This window comes from Triticum aestivum, chromosome 4D (genome assembly GCF_018294505.1).
Source record: "Triticum aestivum cultivar Chinese Spring chromosome 4D, IWGSC CS RefSeq v2.1, whole genome shotgun sequence".
In the NCBI taxonomy this organism is placed as follows: Eukaryota; Viridiplantae; Streptophyta; class Magnoliopsida; order Poales; family Poaceae; genus Triticum; species Triticum aestivum.
Window position 1 is genome coordinate 216128588 of NC_057805.1, and position 13763 is coordinate 216142350.

Consider the following 13763-nt stretch of genomic DNA (forward strand, 5'->3'; position numbering starts at 1 on the left):
TCGGAAGATCTCCACGGAGCAGCGAAGTCCCACGGCGCACGGAGGAGCACCGGCGACAAGGAGGCGACGGCGGCGGCCTGGAGGCGATCTGGGGCGTGGAGGGGGCGACTGGGTGGGAAAGAACCCAAACCCCCCATGTCCCACCTCTTCAGGGCCAGAAACCGCAGACCCCGTGTGCACGGGCTAAAAGGCCCCGTGCGCACGGTACAAGGGCCGTGGGCACGGGGTCCCCGTGCGCACGGTACAAGGGCCGTGGGCACGGGGTATCCAGAGGATTTTGACAGGAGGAAGCTTGTTGGGTTATGGCTGAATGCAAATTCTTACCAAGACCCCAAAGAGCATTCCCGCCTCACTTCTGAACACGTCGCAGAGGAAATCCAACACTACTAGAAAGGAGTATGTGTAGCACTTGCACTGGAAGAGACTCGAGAAAACACACACTCACGGAAACACGAACACAAGGACAAGAAGAACCACACAAACAAAAGACAAAAACGATCCAACCTCCAACGGAGGGCGGTGGCCGAAGCCACCATGTTTGAGTTTGTTTGGTATGGCACCGCGAAGATATGAACCTTGGGTCCAAGACCAATACTCATCTTTGAAGCACAAATGCCATCTTCAAATGGCTAATGTGAAAGATTTTGATCAATTTATGCACTAGTAGGATAAGATAGCTCATTAGTTGAGCTAGCTCCCCCTACTTAGGTGCCTACATCTAAAACAAGATACTAGTAGAGTATGTGTGTGTATGCAAGAACCTCAATCCAAGTTACTTATATCCACGATATTCAGCTCATGCCTTAACTCGCGGAATCTTGCTTCATCAAGTGGCTTGGTAAAAATGTCGGCAAGTTGCTTCTCGGTGTTGACATGGAATAAATCAATGTCTCCCTTGGCCACATGATCTCGAATGAAGTGATGACGAATCTCGATATGTTTGGTTCGGCTATGTTGCACTGGATTGTCGGCGATCTTGATTGCACTTTCATTGTCACAAAATAGAGGCACTTTGTCACATTTGACACCATAATCCATCAAAGTTTGCCTCATCCATAATAATTGTGCACAACAACTTCCTGCAGCAATGTACTCGGCCTCGGCGGTTGAAAGGGACACACAATTCTGCTTCTTTGAAGACCAACTTACCAATGACCTCCCTAGGAATTGACAAGACCCGGAAGTGGACTTGCGGTCTACCTTGTCTCCGGCCCAATCCGAATCCGAATATCCTAATAGCTTGAAAGTTGCTCCTTTGGGGTACCAAAGGCCCAAGTTTGGGGTATGAACCAAATATCGAAGGATTCTTTTCACTGCCGAAAAATGGCTCTCCTTGGGAGCGGATTGAAATCTTGCACACATACACACACTCAACATAATATCCGGCCTAGATGCACAAAGGTAAAGCAAAGAACCGATCATAGAGCGATATACCTTTTGATCCACATCTTTACCATTGGGATCAAGATTAAGTTGGCCATTTGTGGGCATGGGCGTCTTCATGGGCTTGACATCTTGCATTTTGAACCTCTTGAGCATGTCTTGAATATAAAGTGCTTGGTTGATGAAGGTTCCTCCTCTCAATTGCTTCACTTGAAATCCGAGGAAAAACTTCAACTCTCCCATCATGCTCATGGCAAATTCCTTGGTCATAAGATTCTCAAACTCAACGTTAATAGCATGGTTAGTGGAACCAAAAATAATATCATCAACATATATTTGGCACACAAACAATTCTCCTTTTACCCTCTTCGTGAAGAGAGTGGAATCTATTAACCCGATCTGGAACCCCTTCTCGCTTAAGAACGCCGTAAGGTGATCATACCAAGCACGAGGTGCTTGTTTAAGTCCATAGAGCGCCTTATGGAGTTCATAAACGTGAGAGGGGTGATCGGGGTCTTCGAAACCGGGAGGTTGTTTGACATACACCAACTCCTTAAGAGGACCATTAAGAAATGCACTCTTCACATCCATTTGATACAATTTGAAATCATGATGTGAAGCATATGCAAGCAAGATACGAATGGACTCAAGACGGGCAACGGGGGCAAAGGTTTCACCGAAGTCCAAACCTTCAACTTGGGTGAACCCTTGTGCCACTAACCTTGCCTTGTTTCTAGTGACTTGTCCATGCTCATCTTGTTTGTTCTTAAAGATCCACTTTGTTCCAATGACATTATGATGTTCTTTGGGTCTCTTCACAAGAGTCCATACTTTGTTGCGGGTGAAGTTGTTGAGTTCTTCATGCATGGCATTTACCCAATCCGGGTCGTCAAGTGCATCTTCAACCTTAAGGGGCTCAACACAAGAGACAAACGAGTGATGTTCACAAAAGTTTGCCAAACGTCTACGAGTAGTTACCCCTTTGTTGATGCTTCCATAAATGTTGTCGGTGAGATGTTGAAGATGCTTTAACTTGGCGGCCGCTTTTTGCACTTTGAGGGTAAGCTCTTCTTCACTTGGTTTTGAACTTGTGGAAGAAGCTTGGCCTTGAGAATGCTTTAGCCTTGGAGACACCCTTCTCTTCACAACCTCTAGTTCTTGATCACTTGGATGTGATGATGTGGAAGACACTTGAGGTTGGGATTGATCTTGATCTTGATCTTGATCAAGAGCTTGACCTTGGGCCTCACGGATTGGTTCTTCGTCATTTGGCTTGCCCTTGATCTTGCTCGGGAACATGAGGGACTTGATCTTGTTTTTGGATAGGTTCATGATTTTCCATAGCATCTTGACCTTGTGGTGGCGGTGATGACTTCCCTTGTGGAGAATCCACAAGAGGGGCTCTTACTCCTTCTTCTTCTACTTGGACTTGGGGTGTTTCTTGTGGGCGAATGTGGCCTATCCCCATAGTCCTTATAGCTTGTGAAGGAGCCTCATCACCTACAACACTAGGAACAATTTGCTCCGCACGGGAACCATTATCTTCATCAAACTCCACATTTACCGTTTCCTCAATACATCCGGTGGATTTGTTGAGAACACGGTAAGCATGCGAGTTTGATGCATATCCAAAAAATATGCCCTCATAAGTTTTAGGTGCAAACTTAGCTAAACGGGATTTCTTATTTAGAATGAAACACTTACAACCGAATACTCGAAAGTATTTGACGTTAGGCTTTCTCCCGATTAGGAGTTCGTAGGGAGTCTTGTTCTTGAGCTTACGAAGATAAAGCCGGTTTGTAGCATGGCACGCGGCGTTGATGGCTTCGGCCCAAAGCTTGTATGGAGACTTGTACTCGTCAAGCATGGTCCTTGCCATCTCAATGAGAGTCCGGTTCTTCCTTTCCGCAACACCATTTTGTTCGGGAGTGTATGGCGCGGCATATTGATGCTTGATCCCCTCATCGCTCAAGAACTCGTTCATAGTGTAATTTTTGAACTCGGTGCCGTTGTCACTTCGAATTTCCTTGATCTCACAATTATGTTGACGTTGAGCTTCTTTGGCAAAGTTGATGAAGGTGTCTTGAGTTTCATCTTTAGTCTTGAGGAAGAACACCCATGTATATCTTGTATAGTCATCGACAATGACAAGGCAATACCTCCTCCCTCCCAAACTATCATAAGATGGAGGCCCAAAGAGATCCAAGTGAATGAGCTCGAGAGGCCTCAAAGTGGTAATGATAGTTGACACCTTATGAGCTTTTTCATGAAGTTTTCCGGCAATGCACGCACTACAAGGACGATCTTTGGCAAAAGACACATTGGTTAGTCCAAGGATGTGCTCCCCCTTTAAGAGAGCTTGTAAATTTCTCATGCCAACGTGCGCTAGCCGGCGATGCCAAAGCCACCCCACGTTGGCCTTGGCCATTAGACATGTTGCAAGATAAGTTTTCTCATTTGAGAAATCAACCACGTAAAGGTTGTCTTCAACATTCCCAACAAAGACCACTTTGAGATTGCTTCTCTTAAAGACGGTCACATGAAATTCACCGAAATGAGAATCATAACCGGCACGAGCCAATTGAATCGTAGAAAGTAAATTGTAGTGAAGAGATTGAACAAGCATGACATTCTTAAGTGATGCATCACTAGAGATTACCACCTTGCCCAAACCCAATACCTTGCCCTTGCTATTGTCACCAAAATAGATGTTTGAAGTGGCCTTGACCGAATCAATGAACTCCACAAGCATCTCCCTCTCTCCGGTCATATGATTGGTGCAACCACTATCAATCACCCATTGTGTTCCACCGGAGGTATAGTCCTACAAGAATCAAGCTTTGATTTTAGGTCCCCATTTTGCAATGGGTCCTAGAGAGTTAGCAATAAGGGTCTTAGGAACCCAAATAATCCAAGCATAATCATCATAGTTAGTGCCAACAAATTTAGCAAAGGTATGACCATCATTTCCTCTCATGAGGACATAAGATGGGTTGTTCTTGCCGGCAAACTCTTTGGGAATGGCCTTGTCCCTAGTGACCTTGCCATCCCCGACATTCCCTTTTTCCTTCTCCTTCTCCTTGTGTCCTTCATGAACAAATGCTATCTTTTGTTGGGGAGGAGAAGTAGGACCGATCTTCTTCTTGTTGCTCTTCTTCTTGGTCTTCTTCTTCTTAGAAGAGGGGTCAAACCCAATTCCCTCCTTGGCAACACACTCCTTTTGGTTGCTCAAGAGGTCATTGAGGTTTTTCTCCCCTTGAATGCACGGCACAAGCCCTTTCTCAATTTGGGCTTTTAACTTCTTATTCTCCTCTTGGAGAGAGGTGCAATCATGAGCAAAGTTAGACGTACAAGATTCATCATTTAAATCAATATGAGGGACGGAAGTAAGAGCCTTAATGGTTGTAGCTTTAAGTTGAGCATACGACTCGGTGAGGGCAATGAGGTCACCTTTGACAACCTTGAAACTAGTCACAAGGAGCTCATGTTCCTCAACAAGTCTCGTGTGATCAACTAGAAGCTTTTCAACCCTTACTTTAAGGGCATCGTTGTTCTCAAGAGCAAGTTGCAACGCATCATCGGTTTTAACGAAGTCAATTTTATGAGAAGACAAGGCTTCCTCAAGTGATGCTCTCATGACACTCTCTTCATATAGCTCGTGCTCGAGGAGTTCGACTCTCTCTTTTTCCTCTATGAGGAGGTTTTCAACGTTCTCAATAAAATCATCGCGTTCGGCGAGTGATTTAAGGAGATCACTAAAACGAGCACGAGCTTCACCATGAAGAGTGTTCATGAAAGCCATCAAGGATTCCTCATCATTATCCACACCATCATCACACTCATCCTCCACTATCTCACATGAAACATTGGGAGTGTGGATGAAGGGTTTTTGAGAGTTGGACTTTGTTTTTACCTCTTTGGCCATGAGGCAATGATGAGTGAACGGCTTGTCCTCATTGGGAGAGTCGAAGAGGCCGGTGGTGGAGGAGGAGGTAGTGGCATGCATGGCAATGGCGGCCGTGCCCACATAATCATCATCACCGTCATCTTCATTTCCGGACATGTACTCCTCATGAACAAGAGCCTTGTCATCTTTCCTCTTGGAAAACTTGGTGAACTTCTTCTTCTTGAGCACAAGCTTCTCGGACTTGTCTTCACGTCTCTCATAAGGACAATCATGCACAAAATGTCTTGGGCTATCACAATTGTAGCATTTTCTTCGTCCAAACGATCTTCCTTGCAGATTCTTCCCTTTGTTTGCCATGGTCCCAGAATATTTCTTGACCAAGAGAGCCAAGTCTTCCGCAAAGTCATTTGCCGGGCATGAGGTGTCAACATCTTCCTCACAAGTCTCTTCAACAACTTCTTCATCCCTTGAGGGTTGGGCAACTACTTTCTTGGCCTTCAAGTGCAACTAGGTGAACACAACCTATATGACAAGCAAGTTCTAAGCTAAGTATGCTAGGCAACAAACTAATTAACAAGCCAACAAGCATACAAGGCTAAGTAAAGTGCGGGAAAGGATTAACCACAAGTGAGACAAGGACGCGGATTTTATCCCGAAGTTCACTCTTCCTTGGGGAAGAGCTACTCTCCGTTTGGAGCGGTGCCGGAGCCAAAGCTTGCGGAACGCCACCGAAGGCTCACCGTAATCTCCTTCGAGTCACCCCCAACGGATGAGCCTCGAATCACTCGGGGTTGGTCTTGAAGGCGACCACCACACCTTTACAAACTTCTCCGGAGCACACCACAAGCAAGGAAGCTTCCGGAGGAACCTCTAACCGCCTAGGAGCCCAAGCTCCAAGAGTAACAAGTCATGGTGGATGAATGTTGTGGGGAATGCGATTTGGTTTGGTCAAAGTGTAGATCGGGTCTTGCTCTCCCAATCCCCAAAGTTTCAACAAGATTGGGTGGAGGGATTGAGAGTAGTGAGCAAAATGGGGTGTAGCAATGGAGGAGCTCAACAAGACATTAGGGTTAATGGATGGAGGAGGAAGAAGGGGGCTTTTATAGTGTTCTTGGCCGGGAGGGGGTTTCTGCCCGTTGGACCCCGTGCGCACGGGCCAAGTCAGCCCCGTGCGCACGGGGTGTCCAGTGAGATGCGAGGTTCCCCGTGCGCACGGGCCAAGTCAGCCCCGTGCGCACGGGGTGTCCAGTGAGTTTCGAGGTACCCCGTGCGCACGGGCCAAGTCAGCCCCGTGCGCACGGTGTGTCCAGAAATATTCTGACTACCCCGTGCGCACGGGGGTCAGAGACCCCGTGCACACAGGGTGTCCAGAAGATTTCTGATGAAAACATCACAGGACACCACGGCAAAGCACACAACAAGTGAATATCTGAGGAGGTGTAGGAGGGCTGGTGTATCTGTCTTGGAGGCATTCCCACACGACACTAATTCCACGAAGACCCCTCTTGATAGTGTGGTTTCACCTACGACTCAAATCGAACCAAAACGAAAAACCTTCGAGTCGCCGGTAACCACGCCTTTGATCTTTTTGGCTGGGGGGTCGCACACCTCCATCAATGGACACCTTGGAACCAATGTCCTGAGATAAACTTTAGCAACCAACATTAGTTCCACTAACCACATTGTCATCACACCAAAATATAATCTAAGTGATACTTGCACTTTCAACACCCCTCAAGACCTCCTCATGGAGAAGACCTTTTGTATTGTCCTTTGTTTCGTTTGAATCTTGTATCACTCTTTATGTTCGTGGATCTAGCACATGTGTGAAAAAATTTCATTGATTTGAGTGTTTCCTCTCGTTTTTCCCTCATGTTTTCCCTCATGTTCTTCGTAGGATCTGCTCCAATCATGAAAGATCTGCCCTAGGATTTCCACCCTACATCATCAGTGCTGCACTAGTTGCGTAGTGGGAAGCTGACGATGAGGAAACAACAGTGCTAGAGCCATCCTCTAACAAAATAGCATCTTCCTCGGCAAGGCTAGATACTGGGAAGGAAAAGGTGGTGCAAGGGAAGATAGTTGAGGGGAAAGTTACATCAAAGAAGAAAATGGTGCAGCGGCCAGTATACTTTGTTAGCTCCCTATTACAGGGGGATATGTCAAGGTATTCGGTTGTGCAAAAGTTGCTTTTTGGCCTACTCATGGCCTTAAGGAAGCGGTGCCATTATTTTCAAGCACATGAGACATGGTGGTCACCTGCTTTCCGTTACAGCGTATCCTGAGGAATCTAGAGGCAACTGGCAAAATAGTAAAGTGGGCATTGGAACTATCAAGCTTTGCACTCAAGTTTGAAAGTACATCAACTATTCAGAGTAGGGCATTGGCTGAATTCATCGCAGAATGGACGTCGGCACCAGACGACGAGATCCTAAAATCAGCCCTCCTCGGCAGGGAAACCCAAGGGAATTGGCTCATGTACTTTGACGATGCTTTCTCGCTCCAAGGCGCCGGTGCCGGAGTGCTGCTTATTGCACCCACTGGAGAGTACCACACGTACGTGGTACAAATGCACTTCCCCCGTGAGGAAGCTACCAACAATACCACGGAGTATGAGGGACTGCTTGCCGGCCTCAGAATTGCGGTAGAGTTGGGAATCAAAAAGTTGATCGTCCATGGGGATTTGCAAGTAAACAAGGATTACCAGAGCCCGTTGATGGAAGCGTACGTGGACGAAGTGACGAAATTGCAAGAACACTTTGATGGCCTCGAAACAGAGCACGTCCCTCATGCGGAAAAGAGCATTGCTCACCAATTGTCAAACCGTGCTGCCCAAAAGCTACCTATGGAACTAGGTACTATTGTGCTCCACTTAAATCAACCCACAGTTACCCCGTCAACGAGAGCCAAGAAGAGGAGGAAGATAAGTACTGGCAACTACTTTCCGGCAGGGATCCCAGAAGCTGCCGACAAAACAGCTGCCGGGAACGTTCATGCACCTGCCGGTGAGCAGCGGTCTCAAGCAAAATACAAGATTCTTGCCAATGAGACTAGCGCTCTTGTGGCCGAAGAGATGGATTTAGTCCTTGTCGTTGAGCCCCAAGCTCTGACATGGGCGCAAGAGATAGTCCAGTTTCTCCAAACAGGAGAACTTCCCCAAGAGCAAGAGAAAGCTGAGAAAGTAGCCCATCAATTGAGTATGTACCAGTTTGTTGATAACATCCTGTGTAGAAGAGACCATACGGAGTGAAATTGAAATGCATTACCCGGAAGATGGGCTAAAGTTGTTGGCGGAGATACATGGAGGTGTCTGTGGATCCCACGTTGGAGCAAGAACTCTTGCCTGGAAAGCTTTCCGACAAGGTTTTCATTGGCCCATTGCCCACCAGGATGCAACTAAGCTAGTAACGAGATGTAAAGCATGCCAGTTCCATTCAAAGAACATACACCAACCAGTGCAAGCCCTCCAAACGATTCCTCTATCCTGGCCTTGTTCGGTCTGGAGCTTGATATTTTGGGCCCCTTCCCCCGTGCTACCCAGGGCTTTGAGTTCTTGTACGTTGCCATAGACTAGTTCACAAAGTGGCATGAAGTAGACCAGTGAGAAAGTTAATAGCATAGTCAACCGTCATGTTCTTCAACTAATTAGTTTGCCAGTTCGGGGTCCCAAACAGGATCATCATTGACAACATCACCCAATTCATGAGCCACGCCTTCATCCAATACACTCAAAACCTTAGAAGCAAGGTGTGCTTTGCATCCGTTGACCTCCCAAGGAGCAACAGGCAAGTAGAAAGAACAAATGATGAAGTATTGTGCAGGATCAAGACAAGGACATTTCATAGGCCGCACAAGTGAGGGAGGCGTTGGATTGACCAGTTGCCGCTGTTTCTTTGGTCACTCAGGAACACCAAATCGAGCCACTGGTTAGACATCCTTCTCCCTAGTCTATGGTCTAGAAAAAGCGGTGCTCCCCACAGAACTCATTTACGGGTCACCTCGAGTACTTGCCTACAATGAAGTAGAGCAACAGCAGATCCAGCATGACGATGCCGTGCTCCTCAAGGAAGATCATCTTCGGGCACCTGTGCATGCTGCACGTTACCAGCAAGTCTTTCACCGCTACCATGGCCCCAAGGTTCATGCCCGAAGCCTTGAGGAAGGCGACCTTGTCCTTTGGCGTGTTCAGTCCGCCAAGGGTACAAACAAGTTGACACCAAAGTGGGAAGGCCCTTACCGGGTAGTACGAGTCACCAGACCTGGCACAGTCCGTCTGGAGACCAAAGATGACATTGGCGTCAAAACTCAAGGAATATTGAGCATCTTTGCAAGTTCTACCCATAAGGCGCGGTTGCCGGGCCTTGCCCTAGAAATCCGTTTTGTACAAGCATAGCCTCAGAGGCTTGTAACCGTTTGTACAAAGGCAGGCGAAGACCCTGTGCACAACTAAATAAAACCAAGTGTTTTCCAAAACATGCATATGTGTTTAATGTGCTATAGCATGATTTTCATGTAGTTACACTTGTTTAGATAAGATAATTAACATGCCGCCAAGGGCCCCAGGCTGTTCTTTCTCTTCTTTCTTCTTCTATCAGAAACAGAAGGATTCCTCGTGAGCAACTGTCCCAGGGGAAAGATGGAAGACTTACTTGGACCTGTGGCAGCTGGCCTCTCCTTATCTAAGCAATAAGAAGTACAACAAAGAAAGATAAGCAGAAAGTTGGTTTCACTTTTGAAATTTCCCATCATTCTATATTACGTCCAGGTATGAGAAACTTGCACGCAAGGAGATCTTGCAGCGCCTTTCATCCACGCTCTTATCCTTGCCTCGAGTCGGCTCAATAGGATTAGTTGCAGCTACGTTTGAAGCCGGCAAGAGGCCAGCCTCCATCCGCATTCCAAACCTTATCTCGAGTTTGCTCAACAAGGATTAGTAGTAGCCGCGTTTGAGGCCTGCAAGAACCCTTGCCGGACATCTTACTCATAGAAAGACTATTGAAGGCTAGCCCTTTTGAACGTCTAAGGGCAAGTACGCAGATCCGACACGTTTCTTCTGAAAATTGTGTAGGACAACAAGTATGGATCATACTGATACGAATATAGATGGTAAATACTTATATTTGATTCAAACACTGCAACAAATATATAATTTTTGTTGGAAAAAGAGAAGTGCTCTGTAATGCCTTTCTTGTCCCTCTCCTCCTAGGGTTTACATAGAGAGCAAGGAGGGCAAAAGGAGCGCCTAGATGACTCCCTGGTCACCCTTGCCAGGACCAGAGGGACACAACCCGAAAAGATCGGGAGAGTACCTCCCCGGCAGGGAAGATGAAGCTAGGGATGGAGAGAGTGGCTAGGTGATGCGCTGGTCACCGCCACTAGGACCAGAGGGACGCGACTCGGCGGGAACACTGGCGGGGAAGACGAAGCCAGAGTCCACGAGCCTGCCGGGGTCTAGCTGAAGGTGGGGGTGGCGGCTTGGCGAAGCACCCCCGAAAAATCCCTCTATCGGGGTCCATCTGCAGATGATGGTGCTACCGCCTCCTAGCTGGCGATGATAGTGCTGCCGGCATTCTGTCGGAGTCTAAGTCGCCGTCTTCAGACTCTGACGACCGGATGCTCGCCGCCGCCGTCTTCACTATTGGTGTCCTCCTCATCGCTGTTGCTCGAGCTTTCCACGCAACACCCAAGACGAGCGCCTGATGGCCCGAAGATCTTGATGGAGACCATGTTGGACTCCACCAGCTTGAAGTAGAGGATGTGCCCCTCCCTAAGATAGTGAGCGCGAGCGAAGGTTTTCCACCTGCGCCAAAGGAACATGACGCGAGGCATAGGGAACTCGACGTTCGTCTGCACTGTGCCATTCCAGCAACCGCTCACACGCAGCCACAGCCCGAGCGGCTGATCAAACTCCATCACCCTAGCGAAAGTGCGGGGGAGCCGCAGGTGACTATGGGGAGGATCACGCAGCTCGCCGATGAACTTGAGTGTTGTGTCCCCGTATGACCCTCTCTGGGGGCGAAGTAGTTGGAGGAGAAACGACAAGTGCGTCGCTCCGTCTACCTCGACCACGGGCGCTGCATCCGCCACGACCTCGGCCCGCGGCCCGGCCTCGTGCGCTGGATCCCGCCTTTACAATCAAAGCTGAAGCATGCTGTCGAGGAGAAGCTCTCGCCGCCGTGGCTAAAGCACGAGCCCGACCTCTTCCTCTCGCCATGGTGGAAGCAGAAGCAGGGAAAGGAAGGAGAAGGAGGTGGATGAGCATTGCTACCTTCGCACCCCTCCTTTTATAATGGGGAGCGTGGGGCAGGCTCTCCACTACTTGGGCCAACCGCCCCACTCCACCAATTCCACTCCCTAGATCCTCAGCTGGCTTCTTGTTCCGTTGACCGCCTAGCTTCGCCAATACGACGCTCTGACTCCTCTGATCGATGCACTACCAGCACGACCGCCCTTCTACGCCAGTCCCAGGCCCCGCGCATAATCAGCATCATGGGAAAGATGGGAAGGCTGCGTTAAAGGGGGGTGATGGCAGGGATGGCAGTTAACTCGACTCATGCACGGGTGCCCTAATGGGTTCCTATGGGCGTGAGTGCCCCTGGTTTTTTGTATGAGCGGGCCGTGTCATCCAAACGCCAAAGATACCAGGATGGGGCTGGGGGCTGGCCCGAATCCAGATTAATACAAAAGCAAAGAAGATACCAAGAGACAACACCGTCTCCAGCGAGATAAATGCATAAGCCTATGCATTATTGGGCCTAGCCCAACAATGCCTGGCAGCACGTGTGATCTAGGCTCTGGGGCTCCTGCCGGTGCAACAAACATGGGCATTTGCTACCATGACTTATGCACAGACAGATCATGGTTCCCTCAGTATGCATCAAGTCCAATGCAGCAACCAAACCGGAGAAGCTGCTCTTCGTGAGATCAAGGAGCGCATTAAGAAGACCAAGGCTTGGAGCAAGCCACAGAATTCACAACAGAAGCAGTTGATCCCGGCAAGACAAGACCCAGCAAGCTCACCAAGCTAAGACGTGCCGCCAATCACCAACGCTGCACCTCTCTGGCTAGCTATTCGTTGATCAGTGAGGTGTCGAGCCCGCAGGTGATTAGATGGAGGCAGCTCATGCATGTCAGCTTGTTGGGGAGGATGATTACCTTTATTGACACCAGTCGTAATGGTGTGTCAAGCTAATATGAGGTAGGTAGATAAGCGATGCATCACCCTTACCAGGGTTCACCCTCCGCGCGACACCTAGTAGTGCATTTAATGCACTTTTGTCCTAACTAGCAGATTTATGTATGATAGATCTACATCAATCTAATCACTAAGTAATGACTATTATACCACTATGGTTACCCCTTGATCTATAAAAGGAGGGCCAAGGCGAGCCTTTACAGGGGTTCAAAACCTTGCAACACACACGCATAGACATCTGTGCAACTGCCCTCTCTTGGAGACTTGCCCGGGGAGAGAGGTTTGTGTACTTTTCTTCCACATTCACCCAATACATAAGAGCAGGAGTAGGGTTTTACGCTTCTCAGCGGCCCGAACCTGGGTAAAACCGTAGTGCCTACTGTTGTGCTTGCTCCCCGCGCCAACCGCCCACCCACCCCCCCCCCTTCGCCGAACCAGCAAAGGGGCAGCCCTGCTCCATAGGTCACCGGCTCCACGTTAATAGATAGAAATAAAACAATGGGAATATAAGAGCATGCCGATATTGGGCACACCAACACCATGTAGAATACCTCCATAGAGGCAATAAATAGGCAAGGTAGAGTTGGTTGTCGAGAGCAGGAAACATATTAGTGCGGGCACCAGACCATACAAAATTAAATTATATTTTGGATTTTTTTAAACTAAATGCGAATAGCCTCTGGAGGCAGGTATTATTTCTAATGCCGGCCACGGCGGGTCCACATTGTTTTGCGCCAAACTAGGCAACACACCGGGTGTCTATGTCGGCAACACGATGGTCGTGGCCTTCGTGGGTTCTGAGAAGCGGCGGCTCCTGTGGTCTAGTATTCCGCGGCGTTGGCCACGGCCGCAGATGTGTTGGCCGCCTCCGCCAGCATGCCGCGGTTCGCCAATGTTTTTGTCGGATGGCGTGGCCAGCCACGATGCACTGGATGCCGTGGTCCGCCGTGTGCCGGGATGCAGCAACTGGCCACTCCTTTGCGAGCAGGCTTGGAGCCTCGAGTTGATGCACCAGGGGCTAGCTTGGAGCGGTGGCTTGCTCCTCCACTTGCCCGCCTGCAGCCTCGCCCATGGTACTAATGGCCTGGGGCGGGGAGGGAGGTGGAGCAGCAAGTTGCCTGGCTCGTCGGGGCACCTAGCCGGCTTTTATGCTGGAGAACTCGTCTTTCTGCTCGCGGGATGCTATGGAGAGTGTGGAGAAAATGGTGCAAGGAGGATATGGGGAGCAAAGCTGTGGTGTGGTTCTTGCCAGGTGTTTGGCCTCTTTTAAAGAGCAGG

The 13763-nt window shown here is 48.8% G+C and overlaps 1 protein-coding gene across 1 annotated transcript; it reads right to left on the bottom strand.

Moving 5' to 3' along the window:
- Nucleotides 1-789: 789 nt before the first annotated feature.
- On the bottom strand, nt 790-1488 carry LOC123099860 (secreted RxLR effector protein 161-like; the record flags this gene model as incomplete). Its single annotated transcript, XM_044521911.1, has 1 exon — nt 790-1488. A coding segment is annotated over exon 1 (633 nt), but the record flags the coding sequence as incomplete, so codon positions are not given.
- Nucleotides 1489-13763: the final 12275 nt, after the last annotated feature.